Source organism: Leopardus geoffroyi, chromosome B3, assembly GCF_018350155.1.
Source record: "Leopardus geoffroyi isolate Oge1 chromosome B3, O.geoffroyi_Oge1_pat1.0, whole genome shotgun sequence".
In the NCBI taxonomy this organism is placed as follows: Eukaryota; Metazoa; Chordata; class Mammalia; order Carnivora; family Felidae; genus Leopardus; species Leopardus geoffroyi.
This window is the reverse complement of record NC_059337.1, coordinates 134,171,845-134,194,986: the sequence shown is the minus strand read 5'-3', so window position 1 is coordinate 134,194,986 and position 23,142 is coordinate 134,171,845. Positions and strand designations below refer to the sequence as shown.

At 47.1% G+C, this 23,142-nt stretch overlaps 1 protein-coding gene across 8 annotated transcripts in view; it reads left to right on the top strand.

The window, feature by feature from the left end:
* Window positions 1-23,142, top strand: part of TTC7B (tetratricopeptide repeat domain 7B) — a 256,147-nt gene that overhangs the window by 121,849 nt on the left and 111,156 nt on the right. For all 8 annotated transcript variants that reach the window (XM_045451860.1, XM_045451858.1, XM_045451859.1 and 5 more), the window contains 2 exons: window positions 2,084-2,147; window positions 6,501-6,638. In XM_045451860.1, the coding sequence (XP_045307816.1) occupies window positions 2,084-2,147; window positions 6,501-6,638 (202 nt within the window). The remainder of the gene's footprint in view (window positions 1-2,083; window positions 2,148-6,500; window positions 6,639-23,142) is intronic.

Sequence of the window (23,142 nt, the reverse complement as noted above, 5' to 3'; positions counted from 1 at the left end):
TCCATAAGTATTGGAAGGGGTGCATTCTGATATATAGTTTTTCAACATGTCCCTTAAAACTACCTTCCTCCTTCTCTCACCCCCCATTTCCTCCTGCCAGCCCTGAGAGCTTTGCAGTGCTCCTGAGTACCCATCTCGCCTGCCTCGAAAGGAAGGGTAGAGGAAGTGGAATTAGAATCAGTTAATGTGTTACTTGTTAGCAGCTCTGGTAAAAATAACACAACTTAGCATTTAAGCGGGCTGGATGGCTCAAATGGAATTTAGGGATTATCCATGGACTGAATTGGCTGGTGTTAAGTCACAATTAGCATGGGCTCTCTCTTCTTTTCAATTAGTCTGGACAATGCAGAACTGGCTAGCCATGAGAAAAAAGGTTAATGCTACTGCTTTATTTGTAAGGTCCCAGTTGTATGTCAGCTGGAGCCAGAATATCAGGAAATGATTGCTGGGTGGACACACACACACACACACACACACACACACACGAACACTCTTCATTCAAATTCCGCAGGCTCTATTTCTGAATTTAAGGAGAAAGAAGAGTTCCATCTCTGAAAAACCCAGCTCACCTCAAGCTACCTCCTTTAGGAAATTCACTGCAAATCCCAGAATCTTGCTCATCATTTACAGGCCAGTCTTTTCGTAAAATTTTAGCCCACAAGAGCAACGGGAACCATCCACAGGTGGTTTCCTTACCTCTAGGGACGTCAGAGTTGTAAAAAGAGAACCAGGCCCTGTGCTTGTTCTGTCTTGCTTTTCACGGTCCTTTGTCACCATACAAAAGTTGCCAGCACTTCAGAGAAATCAAGGATCTATAATGATGTGGAAGACATTTTTTTCACCATTTTGGTGGGGGAATCATCCCATCTCTGAAACGATTGTGATATTATCACTGGGAAGATTTATTCTTTTGTAATCGTCTCCAAAACGTCCAGGAGATTTGTTTTGTTTTGTTTTATTTTGGGGGGGGGGGTGTTTGTTTAAAAAAATTTTTTTATGCTTTATTTGTTTTTGAGAGAGAGAGAGAGAGAGAGAAACAGAGCACAAGTGGGGGCGGGGCAGAAAGAGAGAGAGAGACAGACAGACAGACAGAATCCAAAGCAGGCTCCAGGCTCTGAGCTGTCAGCACAGAGCCTGACACAAGTCTCGAACTCACAAACCGTGAGATCATGACCTGAGCCAAAGTCGGACGCTTAACCGACTGAGCCACCCAGGCGCCCCTTGTTTGTGTGTTTTTAACCAAGTTCATTTTTATTGCACTCCCCTTCCTTTCCGTGAAAGAGTCGAGTTTGGCTCAGTTGGTGATAACACTTCCAATTCTACTCAAAGGATTCTAGAGCTTTTAGAACAGAGGGAAAAAATGCTACAAGTCTTTAAAAATGCTCAAAGCGCAAGGCTATAGGCTATAAAGAATGGAGATTGGGGGTATGTTTGGGTTTTTTTGTTCTCTAATCTCGAGGAGCAACATTGAGCTTAAAAGCTTTTTCTTTCAATCCAAGATGTTATATAGCTCAGCCAACTTCCATAAAACAGATTAATAAGACAGCTAGCTCTTGCGGGCCACCCTGTAACGAACATGTGTGTTTAACTAAGGTGGCTCGCCAAATTCTTACAGTATTCTAGAAATGATTCAAACTCTAAAATTGCTTCCAATCTCTTATTTCATCTAATGGACAATATAAGATACGGCAGTTAGCAAGAAATAGGTAAGCAGACACCTGCTTAGTAAAATGCCTATAATCGATACCCCATAATGGGTTTAAGAGAGAGCTTTATCATGGAGGTAATGTCAGTTTGTAGCAAATTTCTGCCTCTGTAATTGGCATATATGTTATTCGGGCTTTTAATGTGGTTTTTACAGCTTTACTTCACTCTGCTGCCTGCTATTAAAATGCATAGTTAAAATATAGTTAAAACTTCCATAGATTACCATAGAAATAAGCAAATTAATTCAAGTGTCCAGATGATACAGTATTTTTTTGTGTGGATTCTATATAAAAAATCTAAAAGCTTTTAATAATCAGTTCCGTTCATTATATTATTTTGAAAGTGCCATGTGTAACATTTGATTTTCTTTACACAGCATTTTTTGTCCTCAAGAAAATACTGAAGAAGCCCTGTTGTTACTGCTGATCAGTGAATCAATGGTAAGTAGAATGTGTTTTTACATTTTTCTTTCCCCTGTTTCTACAGTCCTGTTTGTGATATGGTGACTCCATCAGTACAGTGGCTGTTTTTCTTTGGAGAAGAATACTTTCTAGAGGGGATAGCTGGGTGGGGGGAAAAACAACGGGGGTTTGAAAAGAGGGATGTTTCTTAATTCTTGGAATGGTTAGAAATGTCCCCTGTAGGTTAATGTCAGCTTGGGGCATGGGACTTCTCTGCCCTAGTAGGTAACAGGCATCTGAGTTCATTTATTTGCCCACCTGGTGAGTATTGATGGAACACTAGCACAGTTGTGTATCGGAAAACTGCAGCTAAAAAGACCATCAAAGTAACCCTAAAAAGGGAAGGAAGCCCCCAGAGGGTAACCTTTTTGAGCCTTCTCAACTTGCCTGGGTGGGAGGGATAAATAACTTGTAGTGTATGCGAACCTCTGTTGTTTTTTTTTTTTTAATTTTTAAAAATGTTTTGTTTATTTTTGAGAGAGAAAGACAGAGCACAAGCGGGGGAGGGACTGAGACAGAGAGAGAGAGACAGACAGACAGACAGACAGAATCTGAAGGCTCTGCCCTGTCAGCACAGAGCCTGACACAGGGCTTGAACTCATGAACCGTGAGATTGTGACCTGAGCTGAAGTCGGACGCTTAACCGACTGAGCCACCCAGGCGCCCCGAACCTCTGGTTTTTAAAGCAGGAGCCCGATGGAGCAGACTCAGCTCCTTGGACAGGTCTCCCGCCCGCTCCCTGGGCATTGCAGAGTCCCTGGCCGTGAGAGCTCTCTCCTGTTACCTGCTCTGCTGTTGTGCGGGAGTTTTTGCCAGGCCATCAGATTCCTTTGAAATGTTTTCGTAATGTCTGGCCAGAATATCAAAGTTTACATCTAGTGTTTCATTACTCACCATTTATTGGGTTTCTACTCTGCATATCACTAGGCATGACCGCCTGGCTTGAAACTCTGAGAAGCAATCTGTGTTATAGTAGTTAGTACGTTAGCACCTAAATGGTGTGTGCTAAGCACCTGAGCAGAATGGCGAGGCTCCTGGAACTTGGAAGGACCTAGATGTCCTCCCACCCATTCACTCATTCTGTAGATGAGGACCAGAGCAGGCAAAACGGATGCATCCCACAGTGGTCTGTTGCTCTTTCCAGATTAGGCTGCATCCTCTCATATCTCCCTCCTCACCAGGCAGGCAGGTGGAGAAGGTGGAAGAAAAGGAATCGAAACTGAAGCGAGAGAAGGTAGTTTCCTTCTTCCCCAAGTGTGCAGTTTAAATGGAGCCATGAAATGCGCTCAGCTGAAGAAGATTTAGAAATGGAACACAAGAAGAAGGCTGTATGCTGAGAGAAGGAGGGATTGGAAGAGGCTGGGATTAGTCAGGGAGGCTAGCATCCTTGCCTTAATTTCAAGCTTTGGGTTTCCTTGTTCTGTGAAATGGCCCAGAGATGTTTACAGGAGCAAGACTGCTTGAGTTACCACTGCTTTTTATTTGGAACCTCTTTGACGTCATTGGCCTTACTTCCTCTGAAGGAAACAGGTTGCCCCCTTGACTCATCTTTCCTTGACTGTCAGCTGGTAACTTAGAACGGTGTCATTTACATTCTCTACTCTGCCTTGGCACAGTCAGGGAAAGCATATATGTGAACAGGCTGGCACTCTGTGGCATTCGGGAACTGTTTTGCGAATGAGCCGGTCTCTCCGTGCTTCGTCATCAGTTCTTTGGTGGGGGCCAGCTCGCGTTGGCCTCCTAGCTCTCGTGCCCTCCTTCTAGGCGGGGCTCTCCACAACCTAGCAATTAGTTTCATTTGGGCAGACTGGGATGGTGACGTTGTAAAAGTTCTGAAAGAGTGGCAACCACACATTTTAGATTTCTTGGACAATTCTGATTGAAAATATGGTGTTCTGTGGTCAGGTTGTGTGTTCCAGTTTAGAGTCTGGAAAACACAGGCACATCTCTGAAATGCTTGCTCTAAGTGGAGATGTCTTGGGAATGATGTCTCCAACTTTCCTGCCCCTTAATTGAAATGATAGAAACTAATAATACTCAAAATTGATATCCCTTTGAGACAGTCAGATTTGGCTCTGTGGTATTGAATTTCTGGAAACTCTCTTCAGAGGATGGTGAAATCCAATGACATCATCAGTAAATATGGAGGTCTGGGTTTCCAACCAAAATGACTGTGCTCTCCCTGTAAATTATTCTGTAATTATGTAGGTAGAAGTCTCAGTTAAGTTGCCTTTGCAAGCCTTTTTTCATGTTCCTTGACTTCTTGATTTTTCAGCTGTTAGACAGAAAGTTTCATGTGCTCAATTTCAGAACCAGTTGAGAATTGCTGTGTTTTTTTTGGTATCTGAGAAAATTGTATCTTCGTTGGTTCTGACTTTAACTTAGAAAAGTCAATTCATCCATAGTCTCTCCACCTGCAAGAAAGTGTCAAATGAAGTTTCCCCAGGAGAAAGGGGTCATCAGAACTACATTTCCACAATTACCACCGACACGGTGTTCTGCGGTATTTATTATCTGTGGATGTATTGAGGTTTTAATCAAAAGACGTCGATAGATTTTCTCTAAGAATTAAAAAAAAAAAAAAAAAGTGTGCTTGGCATAACTTGAAAATATCCCCTAAGTAGTATTTTGCTTTGTTTTGCTTTGTTTTGTTCTCTTCCAGGCATTGGTCTCAGTATGGAACATTTATGGCAAGTAAATAAAATGAGACCCCTTACAGGAGGCCCTGTTTCCCTCAGGGTTTCTTTTCTTGGCTCAAAGACACTCCTAACAAGAAAACCTTAGAATGAAATCTTCAAAAGCAGGCTTGTATCCATAAGAGATGACTCACTTTGTAGGAAGTGGCCTGTCTTATGTATTCTTATTTGTCTTTGACATTTAAGAGCAAGGAGTTTTCGAGTGAGTGAGTACTGATGGGTGGCTAAAAGTGAGTGCCTTGGACTCACACACAGAGAAAGCATTTTGTCTCGTTTGTGAGAGAGAAGGTGTGCGCGTGGCCATTCCAAATGTCAGGCAGGGAGATGATCATCAGCCGGCCTGGACAAGCGACCCTGGTATCTCAGGCACCCCTTCGCAGGAAAAACCAACGGGCCCCTTCTGTCCTCCTAGAGGTGGATAGATCTGGAGACTTCTGTTAACTAGCAGGGGGAACAAAGACAGGCAAAATCTCACTTAGTTGATTCCGGCTCCCTATTAGGGAGAAAAAGAAAATGGTTAGAGTAGGTAGCGTCCCTGATACATGGGATATGTGTGGAGAATCTGTAGAGAAATTAAATTTCGGAAGTAACGAAAACAAGTTGTCGTAAAGAGCATTTGATTTCTAGATAGATGAGATTAATAAGTTTGAATGTGCCTGCTGTATTTCTGTGCCAAGCAGCGGCGATGGAAAATAGGCAAGGTGATCTCTTGAGTCCTCGGTAATATCTTTTAAGACAAAAATCTGTTTGCTTCTTGGTTTCTCTGATACAGCTGTTTTGTGCTTCCCTAAACAAGATTGCATTAGTCTTTGTAGTCTGTTCCAGGGAAGGTGCCATATAGGGATTTGAATGTTGCTTTAGTGACACAGGAAAAGGACCGCACGTCTCCGCAGGACTGACAGACACAACGTCATGGCACCCTTTGGTGATGGGAACGTGGGACTGGGGATTTCCCCCCTGCTCTTTTTTTTTTTTTTTTTTTTTTCAACGTTTATTTATTTTTGGGACAGAGAGAGACAGAGCATGAACGGGGGAGGGGCAGAGAGAGAGGGAGACGCAGAATCGGAAACAGGCTCCAGGCTCTGAGCCATCAGCCCAGAGCCCGACGCAGGGCTCGAACTCACGGACCGCGAGATCGTGACCTGGCTGAAGTCGGACGCTTAACCGACTGAGCCACCCAGGCGCCCCTCCCCCCTGCTCTTTAATGTAGAGCAGAAGCAGGACCTACAGGCAAGGCACAGCAGGGCCGTACCTGATGGGTCATTCTGCTGCCCCCGAGCACTGGCTGTGTCTGCAGCAAGCCTGGCTGTGAGCCCGAGCCCAGGAGAAACCACCGTGCTCCCCATCAGCCCCCAAAGCTTCCCTCAAATGCCTGCTGACAGGTACCAAGCGTCCTCTAGAACCATACCTCCGGGCCTTCGTGTTTGGATAACACTCCGTACCATATACTGCAGTGCTCTGGGGAATTTGAATAAACAGCCCAAGGTGACAAGCCCCGTACTCATTCCTTCCCCTGTCTCCAGGCCCTCGGCAAGCTGTTAGGGGCAGGAGGGCCTAGATGGCTTCTCTGCCCCGAACACTGGCGGTGTGCAGGGACTGGCTCACCATCTGCTTCTCTCTTCTGCGTTGTTTTCAGGCCAACCGGGACGCTGTGCTGAGCCGGATACCCGAGCACAAGAGTGACCGCCTCATCAGCTTGCAGAGCGCATCTGTGGTCTATGATTTGCTGACCATTGCCCTTGGGAGGAGAGGCCAGTACGAGATGCTGTCGGAGGTATAGCGCTTGAGTCTGGTACTTTCCGGGGGGGCGTGGTGCCAGGAGAATAAGCCCAGGGAAGGGCTGTGAGACCTGGTCCTGACCCCTCTGCCACTGGCAGCCACGTGACCTTGGGCCCATCACTTAACTCTGTGGAGTGGGAATTGGGCTAAATGATTAGCTCGTAGAATCCACTGGTGGCGACTTCCTACCTTGGTCCATAAACCCACTGGCTGTGAATTTGCGTGTGAGGGAAGGCAAGCATTTCTCAAGCAGTTTCTCTTTGAGGGTAATTTCTACCGTAACCCCAAACCTCCCATCCGTGATACTAATGTCCTTATGAAGGTTTTACCTTATTTAAAGCATCGACGCATAACTCCTGGGGCAAAATGGCACCACCGTGTGTGGTCAGTGAGCTGGCATAGACATTTGTGTCGATAAGCACAGTCTTCGTTCAGAGATTTTGGCTCGATCAGAAGACGCTCTAGTTGATTACAGATCTTGGGCGAGGTACTGTCATTTTGTTCCTTCAGCTTCTAAAAAATATTTGGGATGGAAGCTTGACTATTTTACAATTTCAGAAGAAGCTAGTTAATCTTGGGCTGCGGTCATGCATTATTGAGCTGCTGCCCAGAATACCAAATTCCGCCACGGTAAGGGCTAAATAAGTAACACGATCATTTTGTCCTTTCTTTAGTGGAGTAAGAAGAAAGAAAGAAAAGAAAGAAAACAACTCATTTTGTTAAAATGGACTTTTCCATGTTATTTATCTTTTTCTTTCTAAATTTATACACATTGCAACAGCCTCTGGGCACGAGGACAGGGAATGAAATACAGTAACAGATTGGCTGAAATCAGATAAGCACCCGGCTCACCCTCTCGCCGGTGCTTCGCCACATTAGGCAGGAGCCTTGGAGAACAGATGAGCCTGCACGGCCCGGGTCTTTTTTTAGGCTTCGGTTTGGTGACTATACAGGGCAATGGTTACTCAGTCTTCAAAAAAAGCCCCTCACAGGCCAGGGCTCAGTGTGTCCAGATGTTCCTGTCGCACACGGTATGCCCCTGGGGACGCTGCCCAGATTCTTTGCCACCGTGGGTGCTTTGATTTCCCCGGCCCCTCTCCTCCTGGCCGGCTGAGTTCCCATCTGCCGTGTCCACCGTGGAGCCTGTCCGTGGGGACAGTGCCACCCAGCTCTCCGTTGAGTTCTTTTAAGGTGAACGTTTTTCCTCTAGACAAACCACTAAAGCATCTCTCTGGGTCCGAGCGTGATTGCGGTTTGTGTGTCTGCTTTCGTCCCATCATGTGGCCACGTGGCCTTGCCTCAGCTTGAAATGCGCCAGCATCAGAATCAGGTGTGAGGAACTGGAGGTGGCTGGCTGGCCCCTGCCCACGGACTTCTCGACATGCCATGAATGACTCTAGGGGGACGGCTGTCACCTTAGCAGCGTTCCTCTTCAAGCCTGGCATGTGCCTCCTCCCAGCACGGAATACTGGGACCTTGTTTGCACTCCGATGACTTTCATCTTGGTATCACATGTGGCTTCCATCTTGTGGTGATGACCTGACGCCCGAGTCACCGGGCGGTCTGGTTGCCGGAGCTTTTGCAATTCAGAATTTCACTGCCCTGGTCACGTTTAAAGTGATGGGGACAGCGTCAGAGGTTGCCTCGTAGGTGAGGGAGCACAAGGGTAGGAGAAAGGGAAATTTACCACCGTTACATTCCTTGGAGGCCTTTGGATTTTATCCCATGGCTGTGTTTTATCTATTAAAAATATAAATCAGGGGCGCCTGGGTGGCTTAGTGGGTTCAGTGTCCCACCTTTGATTTTGGCTCAGGTCATGAGCTCACAGTTCGTGAGATGGAGCCCCGTGCCAGTCTCGTGCTGAGCGTGGAGCCTGCTTGGGATTCTCTCTCTCCCTCCCTCTCTCTCTCCCTCCCCCCCCCCCGCTTGCATGTGTTTGTGCACTCTCTCTCAAATAAATGAAAATAAAAACTTAAAAAATATATATAGAAGTCAAGTGATAAGATACATAAGATGGAGGACATTCATTTCTTTAACACAGGTATATGCATTCCCCTGTTCTGAGCCAGGGACTGTGATCAAGGCCGGGACACAGCCTTGCACGAGGCATGGTCCCTGCCCGTGAGTGGCTCCCAGTCTTGGGGGAGGCAGCCAAGCAGCAGGCAGTTGCCACCTGGTGTGGCTGATGCTGGGGAGGGCTCCCCGCAGGGTCCGCTTCCAGTAGCAAAGCATTTGAATACGTGGCTTCAACCTTCCTTGCTGTTTCTACTTGATTTTGCAGTTGGAGCTTCCCGCAGCAAATATTTGATGATCATGTTGTCTCATATCTTTTAGCTAGAACAGGAGGTGTCATAGGAGAAAGGTGAAAGCTCCCAGTATCTGGAGACGGTGGCACCTCGGTGCTCAGTTACGGAAGGTCCACGCTTGGCTGAGCAGGGACCCTCTCTCCTCTGGCCCCAGGCCACATCTTCCGTGGAGTGTCCTGCTTCCTTCATTTTCTGGGACTTTCTTTCTTTTTTCTTTTTTTTTTTTCTTCTCATTTGCCCTTCCATTTTATTGGGGCTTTAGGTTAAAAGCTGATTGGACTGTCTTTTAATTGAGATAAATTCACGTAACATAAACTTAAACCATTTTAAACGTGCACGATTCAGTGGCGTTCCGTGCATTCCCCGTGCTGTGCAGGCATCACCTCTATCAAATCCCAAAACATTTTCAGCACCCTAAAAGGAAACCTCATCCCCAGGAAGCAACTGTCCTCCCTCCCCCCCTCCCCCCAGTCCCCGCCAACTACTAACCTGCTTCCTGACTCTATGGATTTACCTATTTTGGGTATTTCCTATTAACAAAATCATCTAGTAAGTGACCTTTTGAGTCTGGCTTCTCTCACTCAACATAATGTTTTCACCGTCACCCACACTGTAGCCTGTCAGTATGTCGTTCCTTTTTATGGTCGAATAACAGTCCATCATGTAGATTATACCACAACCTGTTCATCCGTTCATCTGTTGATGGGCATTTGACTGTGGTGAGCCGTGCTGCTGTGGGGGCAGCTGGATTTTCAACTTCCTGTATTACTTCTTTGGGCCCCATGAGAGTTAGGGATTGTCGTTGCTGTCATTCATCACGGTAGAATAGTATGTCTGTCTTCACCTCCTGCATTGTCCCCGAGGTGATCTAAGTCACAGGTGTGGCATGCCACCCTTCCGATCAGAAACACGTGATGGCTTGTCCCATCCCTCCCTCTTTTTCCTTTCTTTTTCTTTTGTTTTGTTTCCCTTTTCCTCCCATGATGAAATTGACTTCATCGGTGATCATTTTTGCAGTATGCAGCACCTTGCAGACTCCTTGAAAATCAAACTGTACAGACAAATATGGAAAAGGAAATAAAAGGCACTTAAAGCCCCGCCCTCCTGAGACAGCTGACTACCCATTGACATCATAGAGACCATCTTTTCATGTATCTCTTTGTAAATAAATGCATGTACATTTACGTAAGTTTCAAGGACTGGGATAGTATCGTATGTGTTTACTATAGATATTCCCACTCATTTTTCTCCCCTCCATTGGCTCCCCACCCCATCTTTGTTTTCTGAACCCCCAAACCCAGGGCAGCAGCCAAGTGTGGCCCAGGCCCAGGCCCTCGTGTCAGAGAGCTTGGGTTTGGGTCCTGGGTCTGCCAGTTACCAGTTGTGTGATCCTGGCAAGTCATTGACCTCATATGCCTCGGTTTTTCCTTCTGCAAAATGGGGCTAATAATCACACCTCTCTCAGCCTCTATTGTGAGGCTTATTTGCCAAACCACATAAGGTACTCAGAACAGAGCCCAGCACTGGAGCTTATTACGCGGCCGCTGTGTGCTTCTGTGCTGTCCCCACCACCGTATGCTCAGGGGTTTCCAGGCACAGGGGAAGCAACAAAGTGCACAGAGAAAGGCCTTTTGGCTTCCAGAAACTTCCAGAAACTAATTAGGGAAATTAAATAGAAAGACACAAAAGGACACTGATTAGAGAAGACTGGTTAGCCCAAGGCATGCTAACCACAGGTGGACAGACCGGGTAGGCTGCCGCAGTGTTTGTAGGTGGGGGGCCAGTGCGAGAGGAGGAACGCTGGTTCCTGAATTGACTCTTCAAGGACTGCTAGGAATTAAAGTCTCAGAGCAGAGAGACACCTTCATCCTCAGGACTGTGGGGGTGTGAGGGCGTGAGGCCTGAGGACGTGGGAGACAAGGGCTCGCTCTCACGGAGGAGCGGGAGGAGAGGACACCAGACGGGCACGGGGCTGGGCTGGGAACCCCCGACATCTTGGGACAGACTGCTTGTGCCCTTTGCTGATGGATCCGGCCGTGCCCCGCCGCAGCTGGTCTGTGAGCAGGTCCTGCTTGCCGTAGCAACACTGCACAGACCATCCTTTATGCCGGCTGGGACCTTGCGTGAGCAGAAGCCAACAACCGTCCTTCTGCCGCTGACCCGGGCCCCTCAGCACCCCTGCGCCGAGGGGGTCCCTCTGCCGCAGCACCTGGTGCGCCTTCCCCTTCCCTCCCCGCATCACTGGCACCTTTGGGTGTTGTGCAGCACTGTGCGGACCCAGCCTTTTAGGAACGGTGCCTTCACGGGGAGCAGAGCCACCTTGACCAGAAAACTGTGTTTGTCTCTGTCTCTCTCTTCAGTTGTGTTCCTTCAAGATGGAAGGCTCCCCTCCCGTCTCGAGATCGGCCACCTCTGTGTGTGTGCCCACGGAATGCCTTGCTCTCTTTCAGGGCAGCGCACAGCCAGATCACCGGGCAGGAGCCTTGTGTAAAGGCAGTACAAACCAGAGGTTTCCCACATCCTCGTTGTGACAGGCTTAAATATAAGCATGGTGTTTACCGTATCTCCGGCGCCATGAGTTTTCGTGTTTTTAGAAGACTAATTGTGAGCCCTGCTGAAAGGTTTGTGTAGGAAGGAACACTTCTTTCTTCCCCTTCAATTTAAACAGGAGCACTAGTTGGCATGACAACCCGTGCTATTAAAAGTAAAGCAACAAGCCCCGCTTCCTCTGTTTTTTTCAGAATGAACCCAAACTGCGAAGTAGGTTTGTTTCTTGAATTTGACTATTAATGGCTCCCTCTTGACAGAATGTTAGGGGGTCCTTTTGGGAAGGGTGTACGTGTCCCCTCTACATAGAGACGGCAGCTTTAAAGACAGAAGTGGTATTTTTGTCTTTCCTTTTGAACTCCCAATTCGTTTCTGGTAAATCTCAACAACATTATAGTTCTGTGGGTAGAACTGTCTGGCTAGTGCTTGTACCAAAGGGACATTTACACATTCCTAACCCAAACACTCATTTAATCAGGGAGCATGTGAAAGACACTTGAATGTCTAAGTCTGCGGAACAGGCCTACCATTTGTCAGTTTATATTAGAGTTTGGTGTTTCGTGCAGCCCCACTTGGGCTACTGAAGCCCAGCCTTGACCTAGGTGCCCAGCTCGCTAGGAGGCATCAGTGTGGCCTGACCGCTAGAGGCGTGGCCTTCTGAGAGATCAAGGCAGAATGTTTAGTGCATGGTAGGTGTTCAGTAGAAACTTGCTGAATAAACTCAAAGCCAATGGACATTCTCGTCCTGCTCCCTTTTCTTTGATTTTCAAGATAAACTTTCCCTGGATGTGCAGTGAGTATATCTTCCCAGGTGAGTCCAAAGAGTAAAGGTCATTTAGCTGGGAAATAGGTAACAGAGGAAGAGCTGGGCCCAGCATGGGCCAGAGCACCTACAGATCCCCACTCTGGTCCAGCTCTGGGGGTCACCCAGCAGGGATCGGCTGTGTCACGTTTGTGTGACAGGCCTGCCCCAAAGAATCTCACCTCCTGACGTGGCCCCTGGCACCTCCATGTCCACCATTATGGAAACGTTTTTGAATTAAGTATCATTGCTCTGTTTTTATGGCCCTCAATAAATTTTAATGTGCCATTTTAACCTTTTTAAGGTATACAATTCAGTGAGTTAATTGCATTCACGATATTGTACAGCCTTCATGACTATTTCCAAATCGTCCATCGCTCCAAACAGAAAGTCTTTACCCATTGAACAATAACTCCCTATTTCCTCCTCCCCACCCCCCATAACCTGCTAACCTCCGATCTACTTTCTGTCTCTATGAGTTTGCATCATGTAAAGAGAACCATGCCGTCCTTGTTTTTTATGTCTGGCTTATTTTACCTCGCCTAATGTTTTCAAGATTCCACTCTGTTGTGTAACACGTCTGATCGCATGTATCAGACTTCATTCCTTTTTTTGTCTGGAGAATATTCCTTTGTATGTAAACGCCACATTTTATTGATCCATTCATCTATCGGTGGACGTGTTCAGTGTTTCCACCTTTTGATTGCTGTGAATAATGCTGCAGGGAACATTGGCAAACACATATTGGAGTTCCTGGTTTCAGTTCTGTAAAGTCGTATATACAAGAGTGGAATTGCTGGCTCATACGGTAATTGTTTAACTTTTTGAAGAACTACCAAACTATTTGCCACAGCAGCTGCACCATTTGACATTCCCAGCGGCAAGGCACAAGGGTTCCAAGTTCTCCACATTCTCACCAACACTTGTTATTTTTGCTTTGTTTTGTTTTCTTGTAGCCATCTTAGTAGTTGTGAAATGGCATTTCATTGTGGGTTTGATTTGCATTTCCCAAATGACTAATGCTGTTGAATATCTTTTCATGTGTTTTTGGGCCATTTGTGTGTCTTGTCTGGAGAAATATCTATTCAAGACCTTTGTCCATTTAAAAAAATTTTTTTTTTAATGTTTTTATTTATTTTTGAGACAGAGAGAAAGAGACACAGTGTGAGCGGGGGAGGGGCAGGGAGAGAGGGAGACAGAATCCGAAGCAGGCTCCAGGCTCTGAGCTGTCAGCACAGGGCTTGAACTCACGAGCCAGTGAGATCATGACCTGAGCCGAAGTCAGACACCTAACCGACTGAGCCACCCAGGTGCCCCTGACCTTTGCCCATTTTAAACTTGGGTTTTTGTCTTTTTGTTGTAGAGTTATGGGAATTCTTTCTTTATTGTGCGTAATAAACCCTTAACAGATAATGATTTGCAAATATTTTCTCCCATTCTGTAGGCTGTCTCTCCATTTTCTTGATAATGTCCTTTGATGCACAAAAGCTTTTCATGCTGATGACGTCTACTGTGTCCATTTTTTTCTTCTGCTGTTCATGCATTGGGTGTCATAGCTAAGAATCCATTGCCAAATCCAAGGTCATGATTTACTCCTATGTTTCCTGTAAGGATTTTATGGTCTTTGCTCTTACTTTTAGAATGTTGATCCATTTTGAGTTAACTTTTGTATACAGGTAGGGATCCAACTTCATTCTTTGCATGTGGAAACCCAGTTGTCCTAAAAACATTTGTTGAGAGACTGTTCTGTCCCCCATTGAATGGACTGGGCACCCTGGTGGAAAACCAGCTGGCCATAGATGTGTGGGTTTCTTTCTGGGATCTCAGTTCTGTTCCGTTGGTCTATATGTTTATTCTTATGTCCGTACCACACTGGTTTGATTACTGTAGCTTTGCAAGCTTGGAAATCAAGAAGTTTGAGTCCTCCAGCTTTGCTCTTTTTCAAGATTGTTTTGCCTATTCAGGGCCCCATGCAAGTCCACATGAATTTGAAGATTGGCTTTTCCATTTCTGCAAAAAAGACTTGTTAGAGTTTTCATAGAGATTGTGTTGACTCTGTAGGTCATTTGGAAAGTGTTGCCCTCCTAACAATATCTCATGTTTTGATATCAGATCTTAGTTTGAATCTCAATTCTGCTACTTTATATGCTGATTATGAATGTAGGCAGATTCCTTTACCTCTCCATACCAGTCCCCTTACGTGGAAAATACAGGTAATGATAGGACCTACCTCTGAGGGTTATTGTAAGGATTGATGGGATAGTATATGCAAAGTGCGTGTTGCTGTTCCTATTGGTGGTGGTGATCATGTGCTTTCTCAAGTAAAATCCCCTCTGTAATTACCCTGGCAGATAATGCTTGAGTTTTGGTAGGGTCTTTCATTGTACGGTGGAAAAACTCAGCCTTGGAGTCCAAGCATATCTGAGTTCAAATCCTGGCACTACACTTTCCTAGCTTGTGATTTTGGAAAGAGTTAGCCATTCTGTTGTTTTTTTTTTTTTTTTAAACGTTTATTTATTTTTGAGAGAGAGAGAGAGAGACAGAGCATGAACGGGGGCGGGGCAGAGAGAGAGGGAGACACAGAATGGGAAGCAGGCTCCAGGCTCTGAGCCATCAGCCCAGAGCCCGACGCGGGGCTCGAACTCACGGACCGTGAGATCGTGACCTGAGCTGAAGTCGGAGGCTTAACCGACTGAGCCACCCAGGCGCCCCAAGAGTTAGCCATTCTGGACTCCCACCTCAAAGACCACCATTAAACTTGGTGAGACAATAGGTATAAAATAGCACAGCTCTTGGTATGTGATATGTACCATTCCATTTCTCTCTGGTTAGCAGAAAGGATGGATCTGAAGTTTGTCTCCTATAACTTCCATCTATTCTATCTCTTTGGAACAATAGAGCAAGTTGGGTTCTGCCTCAGTGACAGGCAGCTGTTATGCCGTCTTCTTTCCTCCAGCCTAAAATGCCCCGTGCCTTTAGTTTGGGGGTTGGTAAACATTTCTATAAAGAGCCAGACACTAAATATTTTAGGCTTTGAGGACCAAGAGGCAAAATCAAGGATATTATGTAGGTATGACGAGAAAGGAAACAAATTTCCACAGAATTTTTATTGATTACATTCCAACTGTAACAATGAATAGAACTTTCTGTGATACAGGTCCACTAATGAGAAGAACGGGATTATTTTGGAGGATGACATTTCACTTAATTTGGGTTCAAAGTTGGTATTTCTGCTCATCAAATTGATGGCAAATGTTCGTCTATAAAGGACTCCTAGCTTTTGGACTCTATGCCAACAGGCAGCAGGTGTGGTTTGGCTCACAGGCCATACTACGGTAGCCCTTCCTAACGTGACGCCAGCTCCAGGTTCTTGGCACTTTCCTGTACTCTTCCCAAGTGCTTCCTTGTTTGGGTGGCCTCCTAAAAGCATATCTGGAAGAGTGGATCGCCACTTGACCCAGGTTTATTCCTTCCTTCAAGCATTCGCTGAGCATCTGTTTCGTGGGTGACACTCCCCTGGTCTGCTGTTACCTTGACTCCTCCCTTCCCTCCCCCAGCCCTTGCATGGGTGAAGCGGCAGCCGTGGTCGAAGGGCAAACACCCGGCACCCCCATCCAGGGCAGGTGGACTGAAAACAGATGAAGACCCAAGGTTAGAAGCAGTTGAGGAGGAGGTAGATGAACAGGATGCCCGTTTCTTGAATTTAGTGATTCATTTTGCAAGAATAACAGCTACATGAGCGCAGCGGCAGATGGAATCGTTTTTGATTAGGACCCTGGAGACCCTTTACTCGCAAGGCAAACTTGGTCAAGTCACTTCATAGAGTTGAGCAGAGAGCGTGCCAGAGGATGGTGTCCAGCGTTCAAAGTCTACAATAAAGTCGGTGACCTTTGGAAACCAGCCTGCTCTCTATTCCTCCCACCATGGCCAGAAGCAGTGGTACCCTTTGGTTTAAGCACTTGTCTGAACAATAAAGGTTTGAGACTCCTCAGGTTGGAGCGGTATTGGTGTTTGAAAGCAAAAAGATAAATGGGATGGGGGCACAGATGTGGGGTTCACTCTGTTTTATTTCTCATTTCTGAGGGGAAAACTTGAGTGAGACTTGACGGACCTCATCTATTTCCTCACAACCTGGGTGGGGGAACTTTTACTGGTAGCTGAGAGTCCCAGAAGCATGACTTTTAGAAGCTTCTCCTGGACTCAGACTCTCGTAGAGTAGATCTCTCAAGTAGATCTGTAATTTGTACTCTTATTTTTAGTTAATATAGAAATAGGGGCTCGGAACTGAGTGTCAAAGCTCTAATTTCAGATCTGCCCCTATGTGACCCTGGGCAGGCCCTGTTTTCTCTCTGGGTCTTAGTTGCCACATCTGTAAAGTAAGAATAGGGCTGGGCAGTCTCCAGGGTCCCAACATGCTCTCTGATGATGTTGTTCTGTGGGTCTAAGATACTGGTCCAAAATGTGTAAATTGCTTAGATAGTTTCTCATTGTTAAAAGTAAAGAGGTGAAATATTATCCATACGCCACGTTAAAGTTAAAACAAAAAACTACAATTTTACACAGCTGCAAAGGATTACATTTATCAACGAACTCATTAAGTATATATGATGTAGAAAAGAAAATTCTCCTAAACCACTGGAGGATCTGTGTTACAAGAACTTTTAGTTAGGATATGGCCAACCTGTTCACGACGGTGAATAATGAAGACAGCTCGGTGTGTTATTTGTTCTATTTTAATACTGATGGATTTGAGACATAAGCTCCAGGGTAAAGCTGAGGGGTATCTGATTATTTTATTCCTGTCCCCCTCCCCCATGGGTTTTGGCTGCTGGATCTCACTCTTGAATTCCAAAAATAGGCTTTGGCTTTTCCTTGCTCGTGGCATTGTCCTGCTGTCACTGCCACGCACCCAGTTCATGTAGTTGGGCTTTGGGTACTAGGAAGGTAATCGCTACATCCCTTGCCTGGGCCAGAAGAGCTTCTCATTCCTGGAGCCCCCTCAGGGCTGGCTGGTTTATGTAGAGCCAAACCAGACTGGAAAGGGCGAGCCCTTGCTCCCAAAGGGAAGCGACATTTTCGCAAGTGGCATTTTGACTACCGCTCAAATGATTAGGATGCCGTTTAGAGTCTAATTATTGCTCTACAAAATATTCGCGGTATTAAATGAACATGACCTGGGGTGTAGCGAGCTGGCAGAGGTGTGATTACAGCGAATGGACCTGCCTTTCCTGGTAGACGTAATGCTACTCCCAAATCCCCCTTCTTTTCTTGCAAGGGAGGCGATCTGGAGATGTCACCTGCCGCCTGGGGTGTGTGGCCCAGGCATCATCTGCCCCACGTCCCTCTGCCCCGGCCACACTACCACCTCTCGACCCAACACCACACGTGGGAAAGGGCTGGCATCTGGCTGGCATCTCTCCCCTTCCCCTCTTCCTTCGCCATCTACCGGCACCCCCGCGCCATCTACAGGGCCCTCGGCCTCCCCTTCGTGCCCCCTTCAGATCAGACCCGAGCCCCTCAGCGTCTGCTACTTTTCCTCATTTCATCAAACCACCATCAACAGCAACGCGTTTATAGCGTTGGCTCTGTGGTGGCCACTCTTCCAAGTATTTCTCCACTTAACCCCGTGACAACCCACGGCTGGTGAGTAGGGAGTTTGGACGAAGCCTGGGCAGCTGGCCCCAGGGCTGGCCTTCAGCACGTGACTGCTCTCTCTCTTGGCCTCACGGGCTCCTCTCCCCTTCTGGCCGCCGGCCCCCGCCGGGCCTGGGGATTGAAGCGGCCTCTCACGTGCCCCTGGCACACAAACACCCACGTCTTTTAGACTGGAACCGTTATTGAAATATGAATGTTCTTATTTTGTCTGACTTTATTTTACAGCACATATGGATTGCCATCTCCCTCGGTCCATTAAAACTGGGAAATGTTTACTTCGCCCTATACAGATATGATTAGGGGGTGTTTAAAAAGGGTAGTCAGGTAGAACCGGGGTGAGCAAACACCTCATCTAAGGAGCGGAAGCCGTGGATAGCAAATGCCTCCAGAGATGACTCAAGTGCCTTTTTATTCAGATGCATCCTTTGGGAGAGGGCTTCCGTTCGTTGTCGAGGTATGTTGACTTGAGCTGCTTCGGGGCTATATAATCCCCGTGTTTAGGGGACCACGGGGAGGACATGCTATATACCCAAGAGGTATGCTTGGCCTCAAGCTTTCACAAGCATCTGGAGCTGTCTAGGCACTTTCTCAGAGACAGCGTGCCGTCACCGTATATAAGATGCCAAGAGCCTCGGGAGGACAAGAGCCCTCAGCTGTGATGCCGGAGCTCAAACCCCTCAGAATTGGGGGCGAAGGGCTACTTTGTCGTTGTTGGCTTGTATTTCCTAATTCTGTGACCCACCTGGACTAACTTTAGGAAACCGGTTTCATTATGGGAGGGAGGTCCAAAGCGGGAGGGGCCCATGAAGGATGCCACAGTGGAGGGGACACGCCTGAAGGACACGAACTGAGCACCTTTGCTTGACTGTGGTGCTGGTGGATATCACGGGGTCTGGGAGGTTTCTTGAAAATTCCGCAAGCCGGAAAGGCCTCCGTGCTTTGAAGCCTCGGGGATCCCAAAGAGGCCACGGGAGCGAGGGCCCCATTAGCAGTAAAAAATATTGCTGAATCTCCAGAACAGTTCAGGTGAGCATGTGGCATTCTGGGGGGCCTTTTATTTTCGCTATCCTTTGCTTTATGCGGCAAGAGTGGGACTGATAAATGTGGCTGGCCTGTCTGTAATTAAAGGTGCAGAGGCAGGGGAGTGTTGTGGTTAAGGGCTCTGACTCTGGAACCAGACCTTCCGGATTCAGGTCCTGCCTCTTCCACCAGCTCACTGCGACCTGGCACGTCTGTGCTCCAGGGAGGACCGTCATAGTGCCGTCTTGTCCTTGGAGGGTTGTGAGGACGAGCCATGAGGCACTTCTTGTAAAGCAATGAGACTAGCTCCCGGCTACAGAGTCAGTATCCTATAGTAAGGCTCGTCTTTGTAGTCTATTCAGGCTGCTGTAACAAAATTCCACAGACTGGGTGGCTTATAAACAGTAAGCAGTTATTTTTTACAGTTCTGGAGGCTGGAAGTCCAAGGTCGTAGCTCTAACAGATTTGATGTCTGGCGAGGGCCGACACTTCTGGGTTGCAGACCGCGGGCTTCTTGCTGTGTCCTCACACAGTGGAGGGGGCAAGGGATCTCTTCTCTCTTATGAGAGTATTATTCCCATTCCTGAGGGTTCCACCTTCATAACCTAATCACCTCCCAGAGGCCTCACCTCCTGACGCCATCATATTGGGGGTTAGGTTTCAACGTATGAATTTGGGACACTAACATTCAGTCCGTACCACTTGTTAAGGAAATAGATAATTAACATATATTCTAGTCTGATTCTATAAAGTGTGCTATTTTCAAGGATCTCAGGCTGAATCCTTTTCTAAGATGAGAAAGCATTTTGTAAAGTAATTATTTCTGATATATTATAAATTTGAACTTTAATATTCAGATTTTCATTAAGTTTAGATAAAGTGATGGGAATTATACAGTTTTGCTTCTTAATATAAGAATGTTAAATTTTTAGGGGTGCCTGGGTGGCTCAGTCAGTTAAGCCTCAGACTTCAGCTCAGGTCATGATCTCATGGTTTGTGAGTTCGAGCCCTGCGTCGGGCTCTGTGCTGACAGCTCGGAGCTTGGAGCCTGCTTCAGATTCTGTGTCTCCCTCTCTGTCCCTCCTCACTCGTGCTCTCTCTCTCTCTCCCAAAAATAAATAAACATTAAAAAAAATTTTTTTTAAAAAGAATGTTAAATTTTTATCAAGAACTAATAGCTAACTTTTATTTAGCACTTACTAGCCAGTATCTGAGCTACTGTTCTTATTGCTTACGTGTATTAACTAATTTAATCTTCCTGATAACTCTCTACATTAATTACTATTATATTTCCCATTTTACCACGAGGAGTCTGGATAGAGAGAGGTTAATTGGCTTGCCCGAATCCACACGCTCCATCTGTGGTGGTGCCTGGCTTTCCTTCCAGCTACTGTTCAGGTTGTGAATTCCCTATTCTGGAAGGTCCCCGGGAGAACTAGTACAACTACTTGTGGGGGGCTAGGAGGCAGGGCTTGCTTGTAAGAGCCTGAAGCATCTGATTGGTTGTACCTTTAGGGCTTTGATTGTAGGTAGCAGAAGCTGACGCGTTCACTCCAGCAGAAAAGGCAGTCGTCCCTGTGTGCTGCTCACAGGATCCACAGAAGGCTGAAGAATGGGTCTGAGCAGAAATTAAGAAGGCAAGGGAGGTGTTTGGGAGGACACCGTTCCTTCCTTCCAGGGCCTCCACCAACCCTTCTTCTACTGTGGCCCCCAGGCCCTCCCCTCCCTGCTCCAGATGCAAAGCTCCAGCAGGAGCATCTGATTGGCTGAGTTTGGGCCACGTGACCCACTCCCATCGCTTCTGTCCTTCATTCATCCTTAGGCCTTACTACAGGGAGACAGAGAGGCTGCTTTCCTCCAATGCCGGGTATCCCCAACTCTTGAAACAAAAAAATCAGAAGTGTTTTGAGGTGATGGGAAGCCAAAACGACAGAGATCTCTCCTTTGGAGACTTCAACTGGACGTTTCTCAGGTTCCCTCGTAGCCCCAAGATTCTCCAGGTCTACTTTTTAGGAGGGCTGGTATTTTCCTGGTGCCATGGCTGGTTGCACATGGAATGGAGCTCTGTACCAATTAGGCCTCCAGTAAGTGTTTTTCACTGAGTATAATGAGTATGTTAGCCTTTGGCACAAAAGAAAATAAGGATGCACACTTATTTATAGCATCTAGCTTTTTGATTCAGAACAGGCTGTTTCAGCTGCTGAGCTCCTTTTGTTTATCGGGAAAACAGTTGATATTTATCATTCCTCTTAGCAAAAGGAGGAAGAAAAGCGTTCAAACGTTTAAATGTTTCTGTGTACATATTTAAGTACTTAGTGGTCATATTGCAGTGAACTGGTTCCGTAGAGCTGTTAGGACAAACCTCATTTTTGATTGTCATCTGCGACCTTCTCCACGCGCCGGCTCCTTTGCCTAATTCCTGCAGTGTGATCATGTTTTCCGTTTCCTCCTCCTCCGCCGTCCCTCATCCCCCAACTCAGTTTCCAAGCACTGTTGGCTTTTCACTGCTTGGTGTTCTCTCCTTAAGAGCCGTCCCTCCCACCTCTTCCCAGCTCCTACCACCCCACACCTGGATGAGGTCTCCCTTCACGCATCTTGCCTACTTGATGTTTTCAGCAGGCTGCTTTAGTTTTTGTTCCCACAGTGCTTCTTAAAGGCACAGTGAGGGCTTTTTAAGGGCCCTTCTTAAGGGTTTCCTGTTCTTATGAGTATAGCAAAGCCGCTAAGGGGGCTCTGGGGTCAGGTTCGGATCCCAGCTCTGCCATTTAGTGTCTGTGTTAGTGAGAGGTGCAGCCAGATGTAATCAACAAAACCAGCTCACAGTGACTTAGCCAAATATGAGTCAATTTCTCCCCCCACAACAACAGCAATACGTCTGGAAAGAGGCTGCAGTCGCAGCCACAGCATGTCACAGCCTCAGGGGCCCAGTGCTTTCTCTTTCTGCTCAGCCATTCTAGAGAGTGGCTCTTGTCCTCATGCTTCGGCGTTTCTGGCTGCGTCCCAGGTGGGAGGGAGGGCCAGGGCTGAGGGCAGAGCGTGCAGTAGCCCAGAAAGCCCTCCTCTTAGAGAGCCATGCCGGAGGCCTCACCGAGCGGCCTCTGCCGACATCACATGATCCAGAATGAAGTCACATGTCCAGCCCCCCAGATTTTGGCTAAGCAGTTTGCCAGTGTGATCGAAATGAGGAACCAAATATTCATCTTACTTGGGATCTGCAGATCCCCATCCTATCCCATCACCGGGTGTGCAGTAGGTGCTTCTTAACTGCTTATCGCTTTACCTTTTAATATATTTTTATTGGGGTAGGTTTTCACAGTGAACCAGCTAGCATAATATTTGCTGTGACCTTCTCTGTAAATACTACCTAAAATTCTGGAATTCTTTTCTCTCCTCTCCCACCTCCTCACTTCGCCTTTATTATTTCCTGCCATTCGTTCGTCACCCTCTCTGTGGCTCCTTTGTTCCTCCCTCAGCCCCTAGCCCCCTACCCATCCCTGAATGTCTGCCTGTTAGTCCTGAGACTTCCGTAGTTGCTCGCCTCTGCCCCAGGCTGGCCACAGAGCATCACTAGAGAGAAATGGCACAGGTGCTGCAGGTGCCATTGCGCACACACCAGCCTCTAAGGTGACGCTGGTGTCTGTCTGTCTCAGGGTGAAGTTGATGTTTAAAGCTTTTCTGTCTTTTTTAAAAAACTCCCGGCCCTATGCTGTTTCCCTGCTCCTACACCCACCTTAGCCCATCTTTACAGAGGAAACAGTGGCTGGGAAGGACAGCTGCTGGTAAGGGTCTCTCCTCTTTATCTTAAAGAGCCTGTGTCCTTAAGAGAATGCCTTCCACCAGGGCCCGTCTATTCCAGGGACCTGGCTCTCTCTGGTCCTGGGGGACCTAATTTATCTCCTCGGTTTCTTCTCTGACTTTCTTCCGCTTGTTCGTCTCAAGTTGTCTCCATGGAAAGATAGGTGCATAGATAAGTCACTGTTCTTCCATTTGCAGACTCCCCTCCTTCTTTTCTCTGCTCATTAGGCCCCCGCAGCCCGGCATCCTCCTGCACCACATCCCAGAACCGTGCTCCAGGAGCTCGGCCACCTGCTGCCGGGTCCGGGGCCCCTGGGCCTCCCGCACTCTGACCGTCTCCTCGTCCCCGTCCTGAGACTTGTCTGTGTCTCCTT